The sequence below is a fragment of the Rana temporaria genome, chromosome 1, assembly GCF_905171775.1.
Source record: "Rana temporaria chromosome 1, aRanTem1.1, whole genome shotgun sequence".
NCBI classification, from domain to species: Eukaryota; Metazoa; Chordata; class Amphibia; order Anura; family Ranidae; genus Rana; species Rana temporaria.
The window spans coordinates 321,834,202-321,850,859 of NC_053489.1; the positions used below are offsets into that span (position 1 = coordinate 321,834,202).

Genomic DNA, 16,658 nt, shown 5'->3' on the forward strand with positions numbered 1-16,658 from the left:
ACGATCCAAGGGATCTTGGGAACCTCAACAAGGCTTCTTAATGGAATCTGGATGGAAATGGCCACCAATGGAACTGTTGGACCCGACTATTACCGACCAGAAGTCAATCCGGCATGGATATTAAGCAGCATTGGTCCAATCCTAAAGTGCCTAGATCCAAAAATGTTGTATGGAATCACAAAAAGGATATAAAAAGAACTGGAGAAAGTGCAGAGAAGAGCAATCAAACTGATAAGAGGCATGGGGGAGCTTAGGTATGAGAAAAAAGATTGGAGGAACGGAATTTATTTCTCTTGAGAAGAGGAGATTAAGGGGGGTATGATCAACATGTATAAATATATAAGTGGTCCATAGAGTGAACTTGGTGTGGTGTTTTTTACTTTACCCACTTCCATACAGGGCACTTATACACCTTCCCGCCCAGACCAATTTTCAGCGCTGTTGCACTTTAAATGACAATTGCGCGGTCATGCTTCACTGTACTCAAACTAAATTTTTATCAATTTGTACCCACAAATAGAGCTTTCTTTCGGTGGTATTTAATCACCTCTGGGATATTTATTTTCTGCAAAAAAAAAAAAAAAGAAGACCGAAAATTTAGAAAAAAAATAGTTTTTTTGTTTGTTATAAAACATTGTAAATAAGTACGTTTTCTCCTTCACTGATGGGCACTGATGGTACTGCACTGACAAGACGGCACTGATGGGCACCGATGAGGTGGCACTGATGTGGTGGCATTGATGGGCACTAATCTGCAGCAATAATGGGCGGCAGGGATAGGCGGCACGGATGGGCTTGGATAGGCGGCACGGATAGGTGGCACAGATGGGCACAGATAGGCAGCACGGCTGGGCACGGATAGGCGGCACAGATGGGCACGGATAGGCGGCACAGATGGGCACGGATAGACGGCACGGGTGGGCACGGATAGGTGGCACGGATAGGCGGCACGGATAGGTGGCACGGATAGGCGGCACGGATGGGCACTGATAGGCGGCACGGATGGGCACTGATAGGCGGCACAGATGGGCACTGATAGGCGGCACGGATGGGCACTGATAGGCGGCACGGATGGGCATAGATGGGCACTATCGTATGTGTTGTACTAATGGATGCCAATCAGTGCCAAACAATGCCTGCCAATCAGTGATGCCCATTGTGGGCACCGATTGGCATCCATTGCGGCACTGATTGGCATCCATTTTGTGTCCTCCTCATCCCTGGTGGTCTAGGGTGGCATACTTTTTTTTATTGTTAATCCCTGGTGGTCTAGTGGCCATCCCTGGTGGTCCAGTGGACATCCCTGGTGGTCCAGTGGACATCCTCGGGGGGGCTGTGCTGATAATCGATCAGCACAAACCCCCCCTGTCACAGGAGCAGCCGATCGGACAGACGCGAGTGAGGAAAAGCCGATTACCAGCTTTTCCTATTTACATCGTGATCAGCCGTGATTGGACACGGCTGATCACGTGGTAAAGAGTCTCCGTGAGAGACTCTTTACCTTGATCGGTGTTGCGGGGCGTCAGAATGACACCCTGCAACAACGATCGCCGTAATGCGCGCCCCCGGGGGCGCGCAGCGGCTCAGAATCCTGAGGACGTCATATGACGTTCAGTCAGGATTCTACAACCACTTTGCCGACGTCAATCTGTTATTGGCAGGCGGCAAGTGGTTAAGGTCATCACAGAGGACAAGGGGGCAATCTTTAAATCTGGAGGAAAAAGAGATTTAATCTCCAAATATGAAAAGGTTTATTCACAGTAATAGCTGTGAAAATTTGGAATAAACTCCCTCAAGAGCTGGTTCTGTCCAACTCAGTAGGTTGCTTTAAAAACAGGACTAGATTATTTCCTAAATGTACATAATATAACTGGATACTATATAACTGGATACTAACATTAATAGATAAAGTTGATGCAGGGAATAACCGATCAGGGGATCAGGAAGGAATTGTTTCCCCTGCTGGAGCAAAGTGGATTAAGCTTTGACGTGTTTTTTTTTGCCTTCCTCTGGATCAACTGTGGGTATAGGATCGTGTGATATATATTTTTTTTTCTTTTTTTCCTCACTTATAAATTGAACTAGATGGGACTTTTTTTTTTTCAACCTGACTAACTATGTAACTAATCAACTAGGTCAGTCATTGTATTCCTGCAAAAAAGGGGTCTGCTGACATTTGTGGACAGCAAAAACTACTATATCCGCACCCCTATTCTTTCCTCCACACCAGTGTTTACTTGGTTTTGTTTTGCGGTGGAAGACTGTCGATGTCAGTTTGTAGCCCTGCCCCCCGGGTCTTGACAAAAGTCTTAACCCATATACTGGCTCTTCTTCACTCAGGGTGCTCATATGGTGGGATACCTGGACGACCTGCTATTGCAGGTAAAGCAAAAAAATAATAATTTGGACCTCAGAGTCATTTAGCTGTCCCTTGAGCACTAGAGGTCTCTGCTTCAGGGACTTCCAATATAGGTTTAGTCAGACAAAGCCAAAGCTGTGGCCTATATCTACCATTAAGGAAGCACCAGAAGTCAAGCAACCGAAAAGGAAAAAGGGATTTTGACTTGGGCAGAGTGCCATGTCCCGGTCCTGGCCACAGTTTACATTCCTGGCATAAAAAATTGGCAGGCTGACTTCCTCAGCCATCGACATGGCTTTGCATGTTGCAAGTTTTTATACCAGATGATACTCTGAGGAATGCATCCTGGCTTTTCTCCAGCGAAGTCTGAATCAGCATCTGGCCTTGAGTACCTCTCAAGGGAATTTTTTTGGCCTTGGCTATTATCATCCAGCATCCTTTAGCCTCTCACTCCATGTTGAAGATCTTTGTGCAGGGAGTTGCTCATTTAGCTCTTCCTAGGTGCTCTCCATGAGGCTGTGGAGAATCTCAGTCTGGTACTCACGGATCTTCAAAAGCCCCCTATTTGGGATATTCCCTTATCTGAGCTCATTCACAAGGTGGTGTTCCTAGTCACCGAAAATGCCGCTAGGCAAGTATAGGAGTAGGGGACATTGCTTTGTAAGGAACCTTTCCTGGTGTTGCACAAGAATAGGGCTTCCTTTCTGCCCAAGGTGTTTTCCTTTCACCAAGATGTTATCCTGTCTGGCTTATAAGTACCCTAGAAAGGTTTTTTCTGCGATTAAATGCAATTCATGCTAAAGGCTCTCACAGGGGACAGCCTACAGCAAAAGGTTCCTCTCTTTACTGCCAAGGCACATTCCATTAGCTCACTAGATGTTTCTTGGGACCTTCAGCATAAAGTATCTGCTTCGCAGATTTTTAAGGCAAACGGTCCTCTGTTCACAGGTTTGCCAGGTGGATGTTCAAGCCTTTGCTAATGCCCGCTTGGGCTATAAGGTGCTACAAGCAGCTGTCTAGTTATTGTCTTATATCCTTGTTTGTTGGTCTCCTGACGTTTTTTTTTTTTTCCAGTGCTGCTCAACCCTTTTGAGCGTTCCAGTTGTCTAAAACTATGCCTGTGGCCTGAACTGTACACAAGAAAATAAGATTTTTGACTTAGCTGTAAAATCAGTTTATTAAAGTACAGTACATTGCAGAGGAACCTCTCCTCTGTCTGTTTATCTTTGTTGCTTGTTAAAAACTAAGGAGAACTACCAGTGGGAGGGATTATAGAGGAATACTTACAGTTCTCTGCCAATCACCTGAAGGTGGTATTAAATAACCTAGTCATCTAAGACTATTCCCGTGTCCTGTATTGTACTCCAAGAAAATAACTTTACAGGCAAGTAAAAAATACTTGCTTGTGGCAACAAGCTGTGCGCCAACCTGAGAAATTTTTTGTTTTGTTAAGTAAAAACAATGCCACAAGCTGCTTGGAGCATGTACAGAGCATAGCAAGCAAAATAAGGCTGACCTAAATGGCATTAATATCACAGTGAAAACAAATATTACCGCAACCAGTAAGAATTAATCTTTAAAAGCTTGTCATGGGTAGACTAAATAAAAGTCTCAGAGTTAAGAGTTTTAGTGATTTCTACACGGGTATTAAACATACACGGTTGTGTGCTTTTTATGGAAAAAAAAAAAAAAGCATCATTAACACCAACCTGTTCAAATTCTTGTATTTGGCTGTCTTTCATCTGTAGAATTTCCAATACTTTTCTGTCTTTGGCCTCAGCCTTACTTTTTTCCCTGGAAAAGGGCATAAAAAGATATATATTACGCATTATTAGAGCCAATTTGTACTTAATCATTTGAATTTGCTAAATCTTAGTGATAAATGTCATTTTAAAAAGCAGAGAATAAAATTATCCGTGACCAACAGCCCCAGTAGAATTAATCAGCATGCATATGGCAAGTGACAGCAAATTATTCCTTCTGGCAATTATGACAACTTTATTTCCTTGTACAGTATGTGGACAAGATTTGCAGCCATAAAATCATACCAAGATTACAATCTTCGCCTACACACAGAAATTTCACTTGACCGAGTCTCAGTTCTTTATAAACTAGAAAAAAATGTAATATACTGTATATGTTATGCACAAAACAATCCGATTCCAGCTTCTCAAAAAATGGAATCTAACATGCAACCGATTATTGGAGGCTGTATATGTAAATCATTCATCAGTCCAACCACAAACTTCTGTGTGTTCTTAATATCAATTGCTATTCTAGAAATTAGACAATGAATTGATAAAAAATTGGCCATGCGACCTTTGGTAACAGCCAGTTAAGTAATGTGATATTAACAAGAAAAGCTGGATCAGCTACAGGGCAACCTAAGTAGGAACCTAAGGTCCAGTAAATGTCTAAAGGGCCCTGTTACAAACCTCATGCTCCTATCGTAAATGAGGGGGGATTGCGCAATTGACCAAAAGCTGAGCATTTGCCTGTAATTTCACAAGGAAGAATTTACTTGGCTCTGATGGCATGGGCCATGCCAGTATAGACAATGTAAACTTTTCTGTGTCTACTGCAATCCTTAGCAACATCAGTCAAATAATTGCCAAGGGCCCCATTGTACCTTAATTCTTCTCTGTCAACAGGCACTTGACCGGGTAATCCAATAAAAAAAAAAAGCTGACAATTTTAACAGGGTCCAAGATTGTTTTAAAGTCCCTTGAGGTCCCAGAAGACCTAACCACCCCCCCCCCCCCTAAAACTATGGAACACACTCATGCAGAGAATTAAACCCCCTGGCTAAGGGAAGATGCCTGGCCAGATAACCAAACTCGCTAAGCAGCGTAAAACAGAAAATGTACGGCATAGTATAAGCAGGAATGCAGGAACTACTATGCCACAGCCCCAGATAGGAGGGATGGGAACTGCCAAGGGAAACAGAAGATGAAAAGCAAGCTAAACATCCTCACTGATACCCCTAGGGAGCCCATCAGAAGAAAATCTACCTACCCCACAAACCACACCTCTGGCTCCAAAGAACTCCCAATTGTCCCAGATCCAAATGAAACCTTAAAGCGGGGGTTCACCCAAAAAAAAAAAATTCTAACATTACATTGAGCCGAGCTGTGATAATGACATTATGCTGACCTTTTTAATTTTATTGCCGTACATACCGTTTTATCCATATTTTCACAGCGGCTTCCGGGTATGTAATCTGCTGGACTGGGAGTTCCTATTCACATGCTAATTGATTGCCGAAAGAAGCCAGATTGCGAGTCGGCTCTATACGGCGCCTGCGCACCGACGTTCGGCTTCTTTCGGCAACTCGTGACGCGCTGTATGCGCCGGTCGGAAGCATGTCAATCAATTAGCATGTGAATAGGAACGCCCAGTCCCGCAGATTACATACCTGGAAGCCGCTGTGAAAATATAGATAAAACGGTATGTACGGCAATAAAATTAAAAAGGTCAGCATAATGTCATTATCACAACTCGGCTCAATGTAATGTTAGACTTTTTTTTTTGGGTGAACCCCCGCTTTAACAGTCAAGGAGCGAGGACCAGGAATCTTAGCCAAAAAGCACCATCCTGATAAACTACAAAACCAGGGATGATAACATTTAGACTTCCCTCAGGAGACTGCACATCAGTCCTTCGTGCAGTCCTCCTTCACTTACCTCATCCTTCCATTTTGCTTTTAAATGTCCTTATTTCTCACTTCCTGTTCTTCTGTCTGTAACTACACACAGTAATGCGAGGCTTTCTTCCTGGTGTGGAGAAAGCCTCTTGAGAGGGGAGGGGTGAGGAGTGTCAGGACGCCCACTAACACACAGCTCCTTTCTCTATCTGCAAAGTAGAGAGTGTCCTGACACTCCTGCTCGCCCCCTTCCCCCTCAAGAGGCTTTCTCCACACCAGGGAGAAAGCCTTGCATTACTGTGTGTAGTTACAGACAGAAGAACAGGAAGTGAGGATTTCTCAGAAGAAATAAGGACATTTAAAAGCAAAATTCGAAGGATGAGGTAAGTGAAGGAGGACTGCACTAAGGTAAAGGAAGCTATTTAGGGGAAAAAAATAAACATTTCCTTTACAACCCCTTTAAAGCCAAGAGTCTTGTGAAAGAACATCCAAGAGTGGCAAACATGCTCGGCATAATGTAGTCAAGCAACTTACTTCATCACATACCCTCCTGGACATGAGGGCACTGAGACGCCTATGTGGTGGTCTAGAATCCAAAGCAGGAACCTTAGACAGGGCAGGATCCCTCAACATGAACAGAGCTTATTATTCTGAAAGGGCTAATGGTAGTTCTGGGGATGGCATTACTCCAGCATGTGGAATTCCCCAGGGATGGTAGGAAGAGGCTACCTTAGTCACCTGATGAGACTTACAGACTGTGATCTCCAGAGACAGGATTTCAGGTAATACCCATAACTGCAGGAAAGGGGGCTAAAGAAAGTTGGGAAAGAACCAGTGAAGGGAATGACATCCTAAGGTGGGATTCCCCAACACCACACACTCTCTCAATGATGGGGAAAGGGCTTCCTGCTTGATACAAGGCTTTTTCAGCATTGACTTAAGCTGGACCACCACATCCACTGGAGACGGGTAGTCACTGATGATGGAGTCTGTCTAAATCTTACTGGAGTCAGGTTCGTCAGAAAGGTACTCAATACAAGGATCCATAAAGCTGACTCCCCTTATACAAATGGGGGAGCAAGGAGGGAGCACTAGACTGAAGAAAAGAGAAGCAAAGAGAATGCCTACGTGACATTGATGATCTGGATCCTTATCTAGGGAAGGGGCAGACAGAGCCGACCCTGGCTGACACTGTAGGTCAGGGAGTTATCTGGAGAAGGGCCACCCTGAGAGATATATCAAGTACTGCAAAGGGCTGTTCACATCTCAGAAACAGAGAGCCTACCCAGATGGATCACAGCCCCGGAACCCCAAACATCATTATAGTTGGGGCAAGGGGACCCAATATGCGAAGAACCCATTCAGATTGGAGGAGATGCAGAGCCCTGAGCTCACAGAGCAAATGGGAGGAAGCATCTGGAAGGGGTACAAAAAACAAAGGATTAGCCCGAGAGCTAAAAGGGGGGCTCTATGTACCTGTGTCAAGGGAGACAAAGCAACGACTCATATGGATACACAGTCGATCTTCATGCAGAGGGATTAGTAGACTTCGAATTTTGAGCCCTATGGGCTGGGGGAGAGTCGGGGTCAAGGGGCACCTGCTGCATAAATAAATAGTGGAAAAGGGTAGGATTCAACCAACCTGGACCTTCTACGTTATGGACAGAACAGGGTCTGACCATCCAATACATTGCTGATCATGATCAACACATTGTGCTTTGAAGACCAACTGTTTCAGATGCTCTTTGGATATGTCATCACCATAATGCCACACATTTTCTGAAGCAAGGAGTCCACCTCTGCTAAGTAGAGATGCCTTTGAAAGAAACTAACCCACTCTGATAGAACACTGTCAAAAACACAGGACACGGGACAGAACCAATTAGCTCAAACTTGGAACTGATGATGTGTTTTAATGGTCTCTCAGAAGAATCTTTACCCTTCAGCAGTGTTTTTGCACATGTTAAAATGCACATTTTAAGCCTGAATATTTTCTACACTCCCATAGAGAATATATATTTTCTGAAAGCAGAGACCCTGGAGAATAAAATGGTGGTAGTCACAATTCTTTGTCACACAATATTAGCGCAACAGTACATCAAGCACAAATTTTCCATAAGGGAAACTTTAGTCCCGCCAACCATTATGGTACATGCGCAGATGTGCCCACAGGCTCTGTCCGGCCTTTGGGTTCTGGCAGAGCTTGTCAGGAGATTTTTCACTCACATACAAAAGACAAGGAAGGTTTTGGACTGGCTGCCATACCAGCTGCAGACAGGGCATGTGCTTGGAATCACATTAGAAAAAAGTACAATAAAAGGTCCAGTACACTTCTATTCACATTATTATCAATCAAGCTCCCATGAAGGGGGTATTCTTGTACCCCAGAAATGCTTTGGCTACTTTTTGGATTGTCCCCCTGACTTTTATTGGAATAAAGCTGTATTTGGACCTCTTATCAATGGTATGGTGCTTCAATTTAAATTTTTATTACATTACACTACGAGCCAAAGAGACGTGGTGATACTTTGGGGTGTAGAATCTGCCAGCTCAGGAACCAGATCATTTACATCAACATAAATACTTTAAAGTGGCTGTAAATCCTTACATATACCCAGTGAAATGACCAACCTCAGGTCAAATACAGAGATGAAGAAAATCTTCCTAAATTAATTATACCCGTTTGTCTGCATCCATATGTCCTCTAAAGTCTAGAGAGAAGGGCACCGTACAAGAGCTCAGAGCTGATTGGAGGGAAGGGAAACACGCCCTCCTAACAGCACACAGGAGTGATGCAGAGCTAAGGACATAAACCATAGGCTGTGTGCTGCAGCTCTCCCAGCCCCCCCCCCGCCAACTGTTATCTCTTGGTGTCAGAAAAACGTGTTACAAGTGACTCATGCCAATAGCAGAGGAACTAGAAAGCAGAGGGATCACACTCAGTACTTTGGATAAAGACACAGTATAGAAGAATGTGCTTTATTTAGATTTCTTCTCCGAGGTTCACAACCATGTTTGGATAGTGATACCGCTATTTTTCACGTTCCTCAACTAGAACTTGGTAGCAGTCTTTATCTGTGCACGGAAAACCCAGCATGTGGGCAGATGGCTGGGGAAACAGGTGAATGCACAGATGTGCTGCAGGGCTCTCTTGGGGCCCAAGCCCTGTGGCACATCTGTGCATATGCAGGGGGCTGGGAGTCTAGGCAAGAATTGTGGAAGTGCTGCTTTACTGCAGAACTAAAGCGTTAAAAAAAATGTGCACTTGTAAAAGAGGGAGGGGGAGGAGGCAGGGTAGCACAACATGTCCTTTAGGGTCAATGTCTGCTTTGAATTATCTTCCAGGTCATCAGTTTAGAGTTAACCGTGAATGATGACCCTAGAATTATCGCTCTTACCCTGGCAGACATATGGAATGTGAGGAGCAATTAATGTTTTCGTATGTACACATGTGCATTTACTTGCATATGTGCCTGCACATTGGGGCAAGGAGTCTTTTTTCTTTTTTGGGGGAGTGCTTGGGTGTACCTTTCCTTTTTTTTTCAGTCCCCCCCCCCCCCCCACACACACACACACACGGAACCTTTTTTGCAGCCGGAGAAGAGATCAATAGCCCCCCCATATGATAGCATATATACAGTGATAAGTTATATTTCACAATACGTAATAGAGTCTAAGGCCGCGTACACACGATCGGTCCATCCGATGAGAATGGTCTGATGGACCGTTTTCATCGGTCCAAACCGATCGTTTGTGGGCCACATCGGTTAGTTAACCTTCGGTCAAAAAAATAGGAGCCGATGGACGCCTAACCGATAGGTCAAAACTGATCGTTAGTATGCAAAAGCATTGGTTAAAAACCCGCGCATGCTCAGAATCAAGTCGACGCATGCTTGGAAGCATTGAACTTAATTTTTTTCAGCATGTCGTTGTGCATTACATCACCGCGTTCTGACACGATCGGTTATTTAACCTATGGTGTGTAGACACATCAGACCATCAGTCAGCTTCATCGGTTAACTGATCGTGTGTACGAGGCTTAAGACCCATGTTGTCCCCCCCTGTAACTTATGGAGTGCAGATCATGCTCCTTTAGGTTCTTCCAAGGCAACAGCAGCTATGAAAAGTGACAACAGAAACCGAAAACGACAAAATCTTTGTCATCACTGGGTCCATACTAGCTAGAAGAGATCAGTAAACAGACACAGTTCTCCTTCCCCTCTATCCAGGCTCATAGGTGGGATAGCGGAGCGTAGGGAACATTCAGGGGGGGTACAGGTTCTGGGGGGTCTGTGGAAGCGAATGGGCAGCTGTTCAAACACCCCTCTGGCTGTTGCACGAGCCAGGAGTGTATGTATAACCCCCCACAGCTGCCAACATATGACATACCATGTTGGCAGCGAAAGGGTTAAAGAGCACAGCTAACAGACTGGTGGTGAACTAGTTCACCCACAGTGGTAACAAACCACTGTTTAACAAAAAAAATCTCAAAAGGGAACATTTGCAGCACACTCTCAAGCGGTACCCTGGACTCTCTCAAAGCGCTTTCAGTGTCTATAGAGGAATGCCTCAAATAGTAGATTTGAAGCAACGATCTGTGCAGCTGCAGCCTGAACACAGCAGGCTGATCTTCCAAATGCAGGGTATATTGCACTGCATCAATAAGATCTGGTACAATACTTTGGGGCAATTTCAGACATCTGTGCAGCTTTCTGCACAGATGTCTATTGAAATTGAACCCTGAAGTCGCCAAAAGTAGTACAAAAATAGGATTTTCATAACGGCTTACCTGTAAAATCCTTTTCTTGAAGTACATCACGGGACACAGAGAAGCATAGTAATAACTATGTGGGTTATAGAGTCTACCTTCAGGTGATGGACACTGGCACGCCCTTAAGGCAAGAAGTTCCCTCCCCTATATAACCCCTCCCATACCGGGAGTACCTCAGTTTTGTAGCAAGCAATAAGTGTCCCAAATTCCCCAAAAGAGGGGCGGGAGCTCTGTGTCCCGTGATGTACTTCAAGAAAAGGATTTTACAGGTAAGCTGTTATAAAAATCCTATTTTCTTTATCGTACATTACGGGACACAGAGAAGCATAGTAATAACTATGTGGGACGTCCCAAAGCAATGCCAATGAGGGGAGGGAGACCCCAAAAAAATAAGCCGGGCACCATCAGACACGAGGAATCAAACTGCAGCCTGCAGCACACTGCGCCCAAAAGGCGCTCTCCTCATTTTTTGTCCAATTGATAAAATTTAGTGAAAGTATGGACAGACGACCATGTCGCGGCCTTGCAAACCTGAGCCATGGAGGCTTGTTGATGCACTGCCCAGGAAGTACCCACCACTCTAGTGGAATGTGCTTTAACCTTAAACGGGGGAACCTTTCCCCTCAAGCCATAGGCTTGAGTAATGACCTGCCAAATCCATTTGGAGATAGTGGATTTCGACGCTGCCTGCCCACATCTGGGACCTTCTGGCAGGATAAACAATATATCAGTTTTCCGGACCTGAGCAGTAGCCCTAAGATGGATCTTGACTGCTCTCAATACGTCTAGCGTATGCAAAGACTTCTCCCTTGCAGAACTAGGTTCTGAGAAAAAAGAAGGGAGAACAAGATCCTGATTCAAATGAAAATTAGAAACAACCTTAGGAAGGAAAGCCGGGTAAGGCCGCAGGACCACTCTATCCTTATGGAATATAAGGTACGGTACCTTACAAGATAAGGCCGCCAACTCCGAAACCCTCCTAGCGGAGGTTATGGCTATCAAAAAAAACACCTTCCTGGTCAGAAGGACCAAAGGAATATGAGCCAGAGGCTCAAATGGTTGTTTCTGCAAGACAGAAAGGACCAGATTCAAATCCCACAGACATAAGGGGATCTTGACTGGTGGATTAAGCCGGATCACACCTTGCAAAAAAGGTTTTGATCAGGGAATGTGTAGCTAGTGGCCTTTGGAAAAAAATCGATAAGGCTGAGATCTGGCCCTTAATGGTGCTTAGGGCCAACTTCATGTCTGCCCCTAACTGCAGAAACTCCAGAATTCTGCCAATGAGATACCTCCGGGGATGCCAACCCCTGGTCTCGCACCAGGCCACATAAGATTTCCAAACTCTGTAATAAATAAGTCTGGATGCCGGTTTTCTGTCATTAATCAAAGTAGATGCTACTGAATTAGAGAGACCCCTTCTTTTTAAGATATGGGACTCAACAGCCAAACCGTTAAATTCAGAGACGGTAAGGAAGGATGGAATATTGGCCCCTGGGACAATAGGTCCGGCCGAAGCAGAAGGGTCCACGGGTGCCCCACGGACATCCTTACAATTTCCGCGAACCAGGCCCTTCTGGGCCATGCCGGAGCAACCAGAATCACTGGTCTTCCTTCCGACTTTACCCTGCAAAGGAGACAGGGTAATAATTGCAGCGGAGGAAACGCATACATTAGGGAGAACTGGTCCCATGGGAACACCAGCGCATCCGTGCCGCAAGCAAGTGGATCCCTTGTCCGGGACAGAACGTTGCCCACCCTTGCATTGAACCTCGATGCAAAGAGATCGACAGCTGGTGTTCCCCACCTCTGACAAATGCCCTGGAAGATGTCGGGGTAAGAGTCAATTCCCCTGGGAGCACCTGTTGGCGGCTTAGGTAGTCTGCTCGCCAATTGTCTATTCCCGGAATGAACACTGCAGATATGCATGGGACATATTTTTCTGCCCAGGTCAGGATTTGATTCACCTCTCTTTGGGCTGCATGACTTCTTGTGCCCCCCTGGTGATTTATGTATGCCACAGCCGTGACATTGTCGGATTGAACCCTGACCGGAAGACCCTTCAACCTGTCTGACCAAGCTGACAGGGCTAGATGAACTGCTCGAATTTCTAGCAGATTTATGGGTAGAGACCTCTCGAAGATTGACCATTTCCCCTGGAGAGACAAGCCCCCAGGACTGCACCCCAGCCTAGCAGACTGGCGTCTGTGGTCACAATCTGCCATGAGATGGGAACAAAGGACTTCCCTCTTAGCAGGTTCTGGGGAACCAGCCACCAACAAAGGCTCTGCCGGACTGTCCAGGAGAGGGACATAGGTAGGTCCAAGGCTTGAACTTTTTTGTTCCACGTGGATAGAATGGCGTGTTGAAGCCCCCCTGAGTGAAACTGAGCGAATGGGACGGCCTCGAACGAGGATACCATTTTCCCCAGTAACCGCATACAGAGGCGAATGGAAGGCTGATGCCTTGTTTTGACTAGTTGAACTAGTTCTCTTAAAGCCTCGAACTTCCTCTGGGGCAAGAAGACCCTTCTTAGCTTTGTGTCTATGAGTAGACCCAAATACTCGAGCCTTTGCACTGGCACTAAGGTTGAGAACCCAACCCATGGACTCCAGAAATTTTACGGTTCTGTGTACCGCTGAGTTTAGATCGGCCACTGACCAGTCTACCAACAATAGGTTGTCTAGATAGGCTACTATGGATATGCCTTGAGACCTTAGATAGCCTAATAGTTGAAAACACGAGGTGCGGTGGCCAGACCACAAGGTAAGGCCACGAATTGAAAGTGGCGCTGATTTACCGCAAAGCGAAGCAGCTTCTGATGGTCGAGGAAGATAGGAACGTGTAAGTATGCGTCCTTTATATCGATGGACGCCAGAAGTTCCCCTCCTTGCAGGGAGGCAACCACCGACCGGATCGATTCCATCCGGAACGATTGGACCTTTAGGAACTTGTTTAAGGCCTTGAGGTCCAGAATGGGTCTTACATCCCCGTTTGGTTTGGGGACGGTGAAGAGATTGGAATAAAACCCCAAACCTTGTTCTTCCACTGGCAGTTCTCCGATTACCCCTTGGGATAATAGATGATCTAAGGCCAATGCTAGGGACCTTCTTTTGCCGGGGTCCTTCGGGACGTTCGAGGCTAAGAAGCGAGGTGGAGGAAATTTGCTCAACTCCAGCTTGTAGCCCCAGTAAACCGTAGAGAGGACCCACTTGTCTTGGATCCTCCCTAGCCAGGCCTCCCCAAACAGCCGAAGTCTTCCCCCCACCCGGCTGAGTGGGGGTGGACCTTCATAGTGCTGATTTAGATGCTGGCTTGGCCGGCTTACGGTTCCAAGGCTTTTTGGAAGCCTGAGGCTGGCCCTGCGGCTTCCCACCCGCATTAAATCGTCCGGGAGGCCGTCGGAACTGCCTGGTAGTGGAAGTACCAGGGAAAGGAGAGGAGAATTTTTTAAAGGAGGGAGAACCCCTAAACCTTTTCTATACTGGTAACAGTGTACTTTTACCACTGGAAATTTTCTGAATATATGTATCCAGATCTTCCCCAAACAAACGCTCTCCATGAAAGGGAAACCCTGCCAGTAACTTTTTACACGGGGCTTCAGCAGACCAGTTCTTTAGCCAGAGTAACCTGCGCATATGAACTAACGAGAGAGTGAGACATGAAGACTGCTGAATGGAGTCCTTGATAGCATCTATGGCAAAGCATAATGCTCTGGGAAAATCAGCCAAACTATGGGCCTGTTGAGCCGGCAAATCCTTTAAGACCCCCTTAAACTGGTCTTTCAAGGCTTGGCAAATCCCACTAGCTGCAACTGTAGGCTGGGTTATCCCTCTAGCTGAAGCAAAAGAGGTTTTTAATAACGTCTCTAATCTCTTGTCTGTCGGATCTTTAAATACATGAACGTTGTCCACTGGACAGGTCAAAGATTTATTTACGCAGGACACAGCTGCGTCAACCTTGGGGATAGCCCACTTCTTAGTGAACTGTTCCTCCATAGGGTATACAACCGAAAAAAATTTAGGAGGAAGAAAAAAATCTATCTGGATGTTCCCAATCCTTGTAGATAAGACCTTCCAGAAGGGGATGAACCGGGAAGGAATAGTTAGCTTGAGGAGCTTTTAAGGAGCCTAATGCCGCGTACACACCATCACTTTATGTGATGAAAAAAAAACGACACTTTCTGTGAAGTAAAAAATGACGTTTTTGAAACTTCAATTTTCAAAGACGAAGTTGCCTACACACCATCGTTTTCTCACAATGATCTTGCAAAGTGAGGTTACGTTCCACCACGTTTTACCATTGAAGCTTGCTTCATAAGTAGCTTCTGGGCATGCGTGGATGAAAAAACGTCTTAGAAAACGACGTTTTTTGCTACACACGGTCAATTTCTGTGAAGTAAAAAGTGCACTTTTGAAAAACGACACATAAAATTGAAGCATGCTTCAATTTTTTTTGGTCGTTTTTTACAAGACATAAAACGACATTTTCCCCCACACACAGTCAATTAAAGTGACGTTTTTAAAAACGTCATTTTTTTTCATCACATAAAGTGATGGTGTGTACGCGGCATAAGGATGAGACTGAACTCGAAGCTGGCTCTGAAAGTGGCAACTTGAAGGCCGAACGGACCATCTCAGTGAGGGACTGGACCAACAACTTTTCGGATTGAGATGCCGAAAAAGGTTCTCCCAAAGAGGAATCCTCAGAATCCACTACTTCCGAATGACCTTCTGCCAGATCTCCAGAGGGTAAATCAACCTCTTCTGAGGATAGATGCCCCATATCGAGGGACTCCTCAGAGGGAGAGGGGGACCTTGTGCGTTTTTCTCTTGAGAGAGAGGATGCAATCAAGGTCGCTAATCTCTGCTCCAGACCCCCCCATAGCTGAGGCCAGAGCCTCCTGTGTCACAAAAACTGGAGCAGGCGGGACAAGGGCAGAACAGGCACCTGACAGCCCTGATGGTTCACCCTGGGCCTCCTCCAATTTATCAGGAGAGGAGACAGCCGCAGGAGCATGCCCGAGATCCTCTGAGCCTGATGGCGATCCCTTTGCTTTCTTTGCGCTTCTAGTCCCTGAGCCTTTAGCCATGATAAAGCCGAGGTACTCACAACAATTGCAACTACTTGCGAACCTATAGACCAGCACTGACGCTGCTATTTGATGGTTGGCAAGGTGCAGAGCCCACTATGCGCCCTAAGCAGGTGTCACTGTCCAACCACCAGTACTAAATACTGAGAATTTGTGCACAAAATCTCTGTGTCCACCATCAGCCAGGATAAGTGAGGTGGACTGGAGCATATAAGGACTAGGTGCAAATCACCTGACCTGCTCTGCCCTGTAATCTCGAGTCTCATAGAGAACAGCTGAGATAGACCCCCTGCGCGCATGCGCACGCCGCTGCTGGGCGTGTATCACGAGGCTACATGCGCACACATAGCCGCGCGCACATGTCGCCGCACGCGCCTCACGGACCACGCCGCGCCGCACCAGCGCAAAATTTTTGCAATTGTGCGCGCGCATGCGCCTAAGACACAATCAATGTCACGCGCGCACGACGCGCTCGTGCATGAGGTTGGAACTCTGCAGCTCTATGTGAGGACCAGGTAAGCCAGGCGAGGGCAAACTCGGCCCTCCAGCTGTTTTGAAACTACAAGTCCCATGAGACATTGCAAGACCCTGACAATCACAGGCATGACTCCTAGAGGGAGAGGCATGATGGGATTTGCAGTTTCACCACAGCTGGAGGGCCGAGATTGCCCACCCCTGAGGTAAGCCAACTGAAGCCAAACTTTTTGGGCAACTTTCCTTCTGCTTTAAACCTGCACAGGAGGAGATAACTACTTGAGTATAGACACCCCTCCTCCCCACAGCATACAGGACC

At 46.0% G+C, this 16,658-nt stretch overlaps 1 protein-coding gene across 3 annotated transcripts in view; it reads right to left on the reverse strand.

The window, feature by feature from the left end:
• Positions 1-16,658, reverse strand: part of CNTLN (centlein) — a 424,230-nt gene that overhangs the window by 334,573 nt on the left and 72,999 nt on the right. For all 3 annotated transcript variants that reach the window (XM_040360158.1, XM_040360150.1, XM_040360168.1), the window contains exon 5: positions 4,069-4,153. In XM_040360158.1, the coding sequence (XP_040216092.1) occupies positions 4,069-4,153 (85 nt within the window). The remainder of the gene's footprint in view (positions 1-4,068; positions 4,154-16,658) is intronic.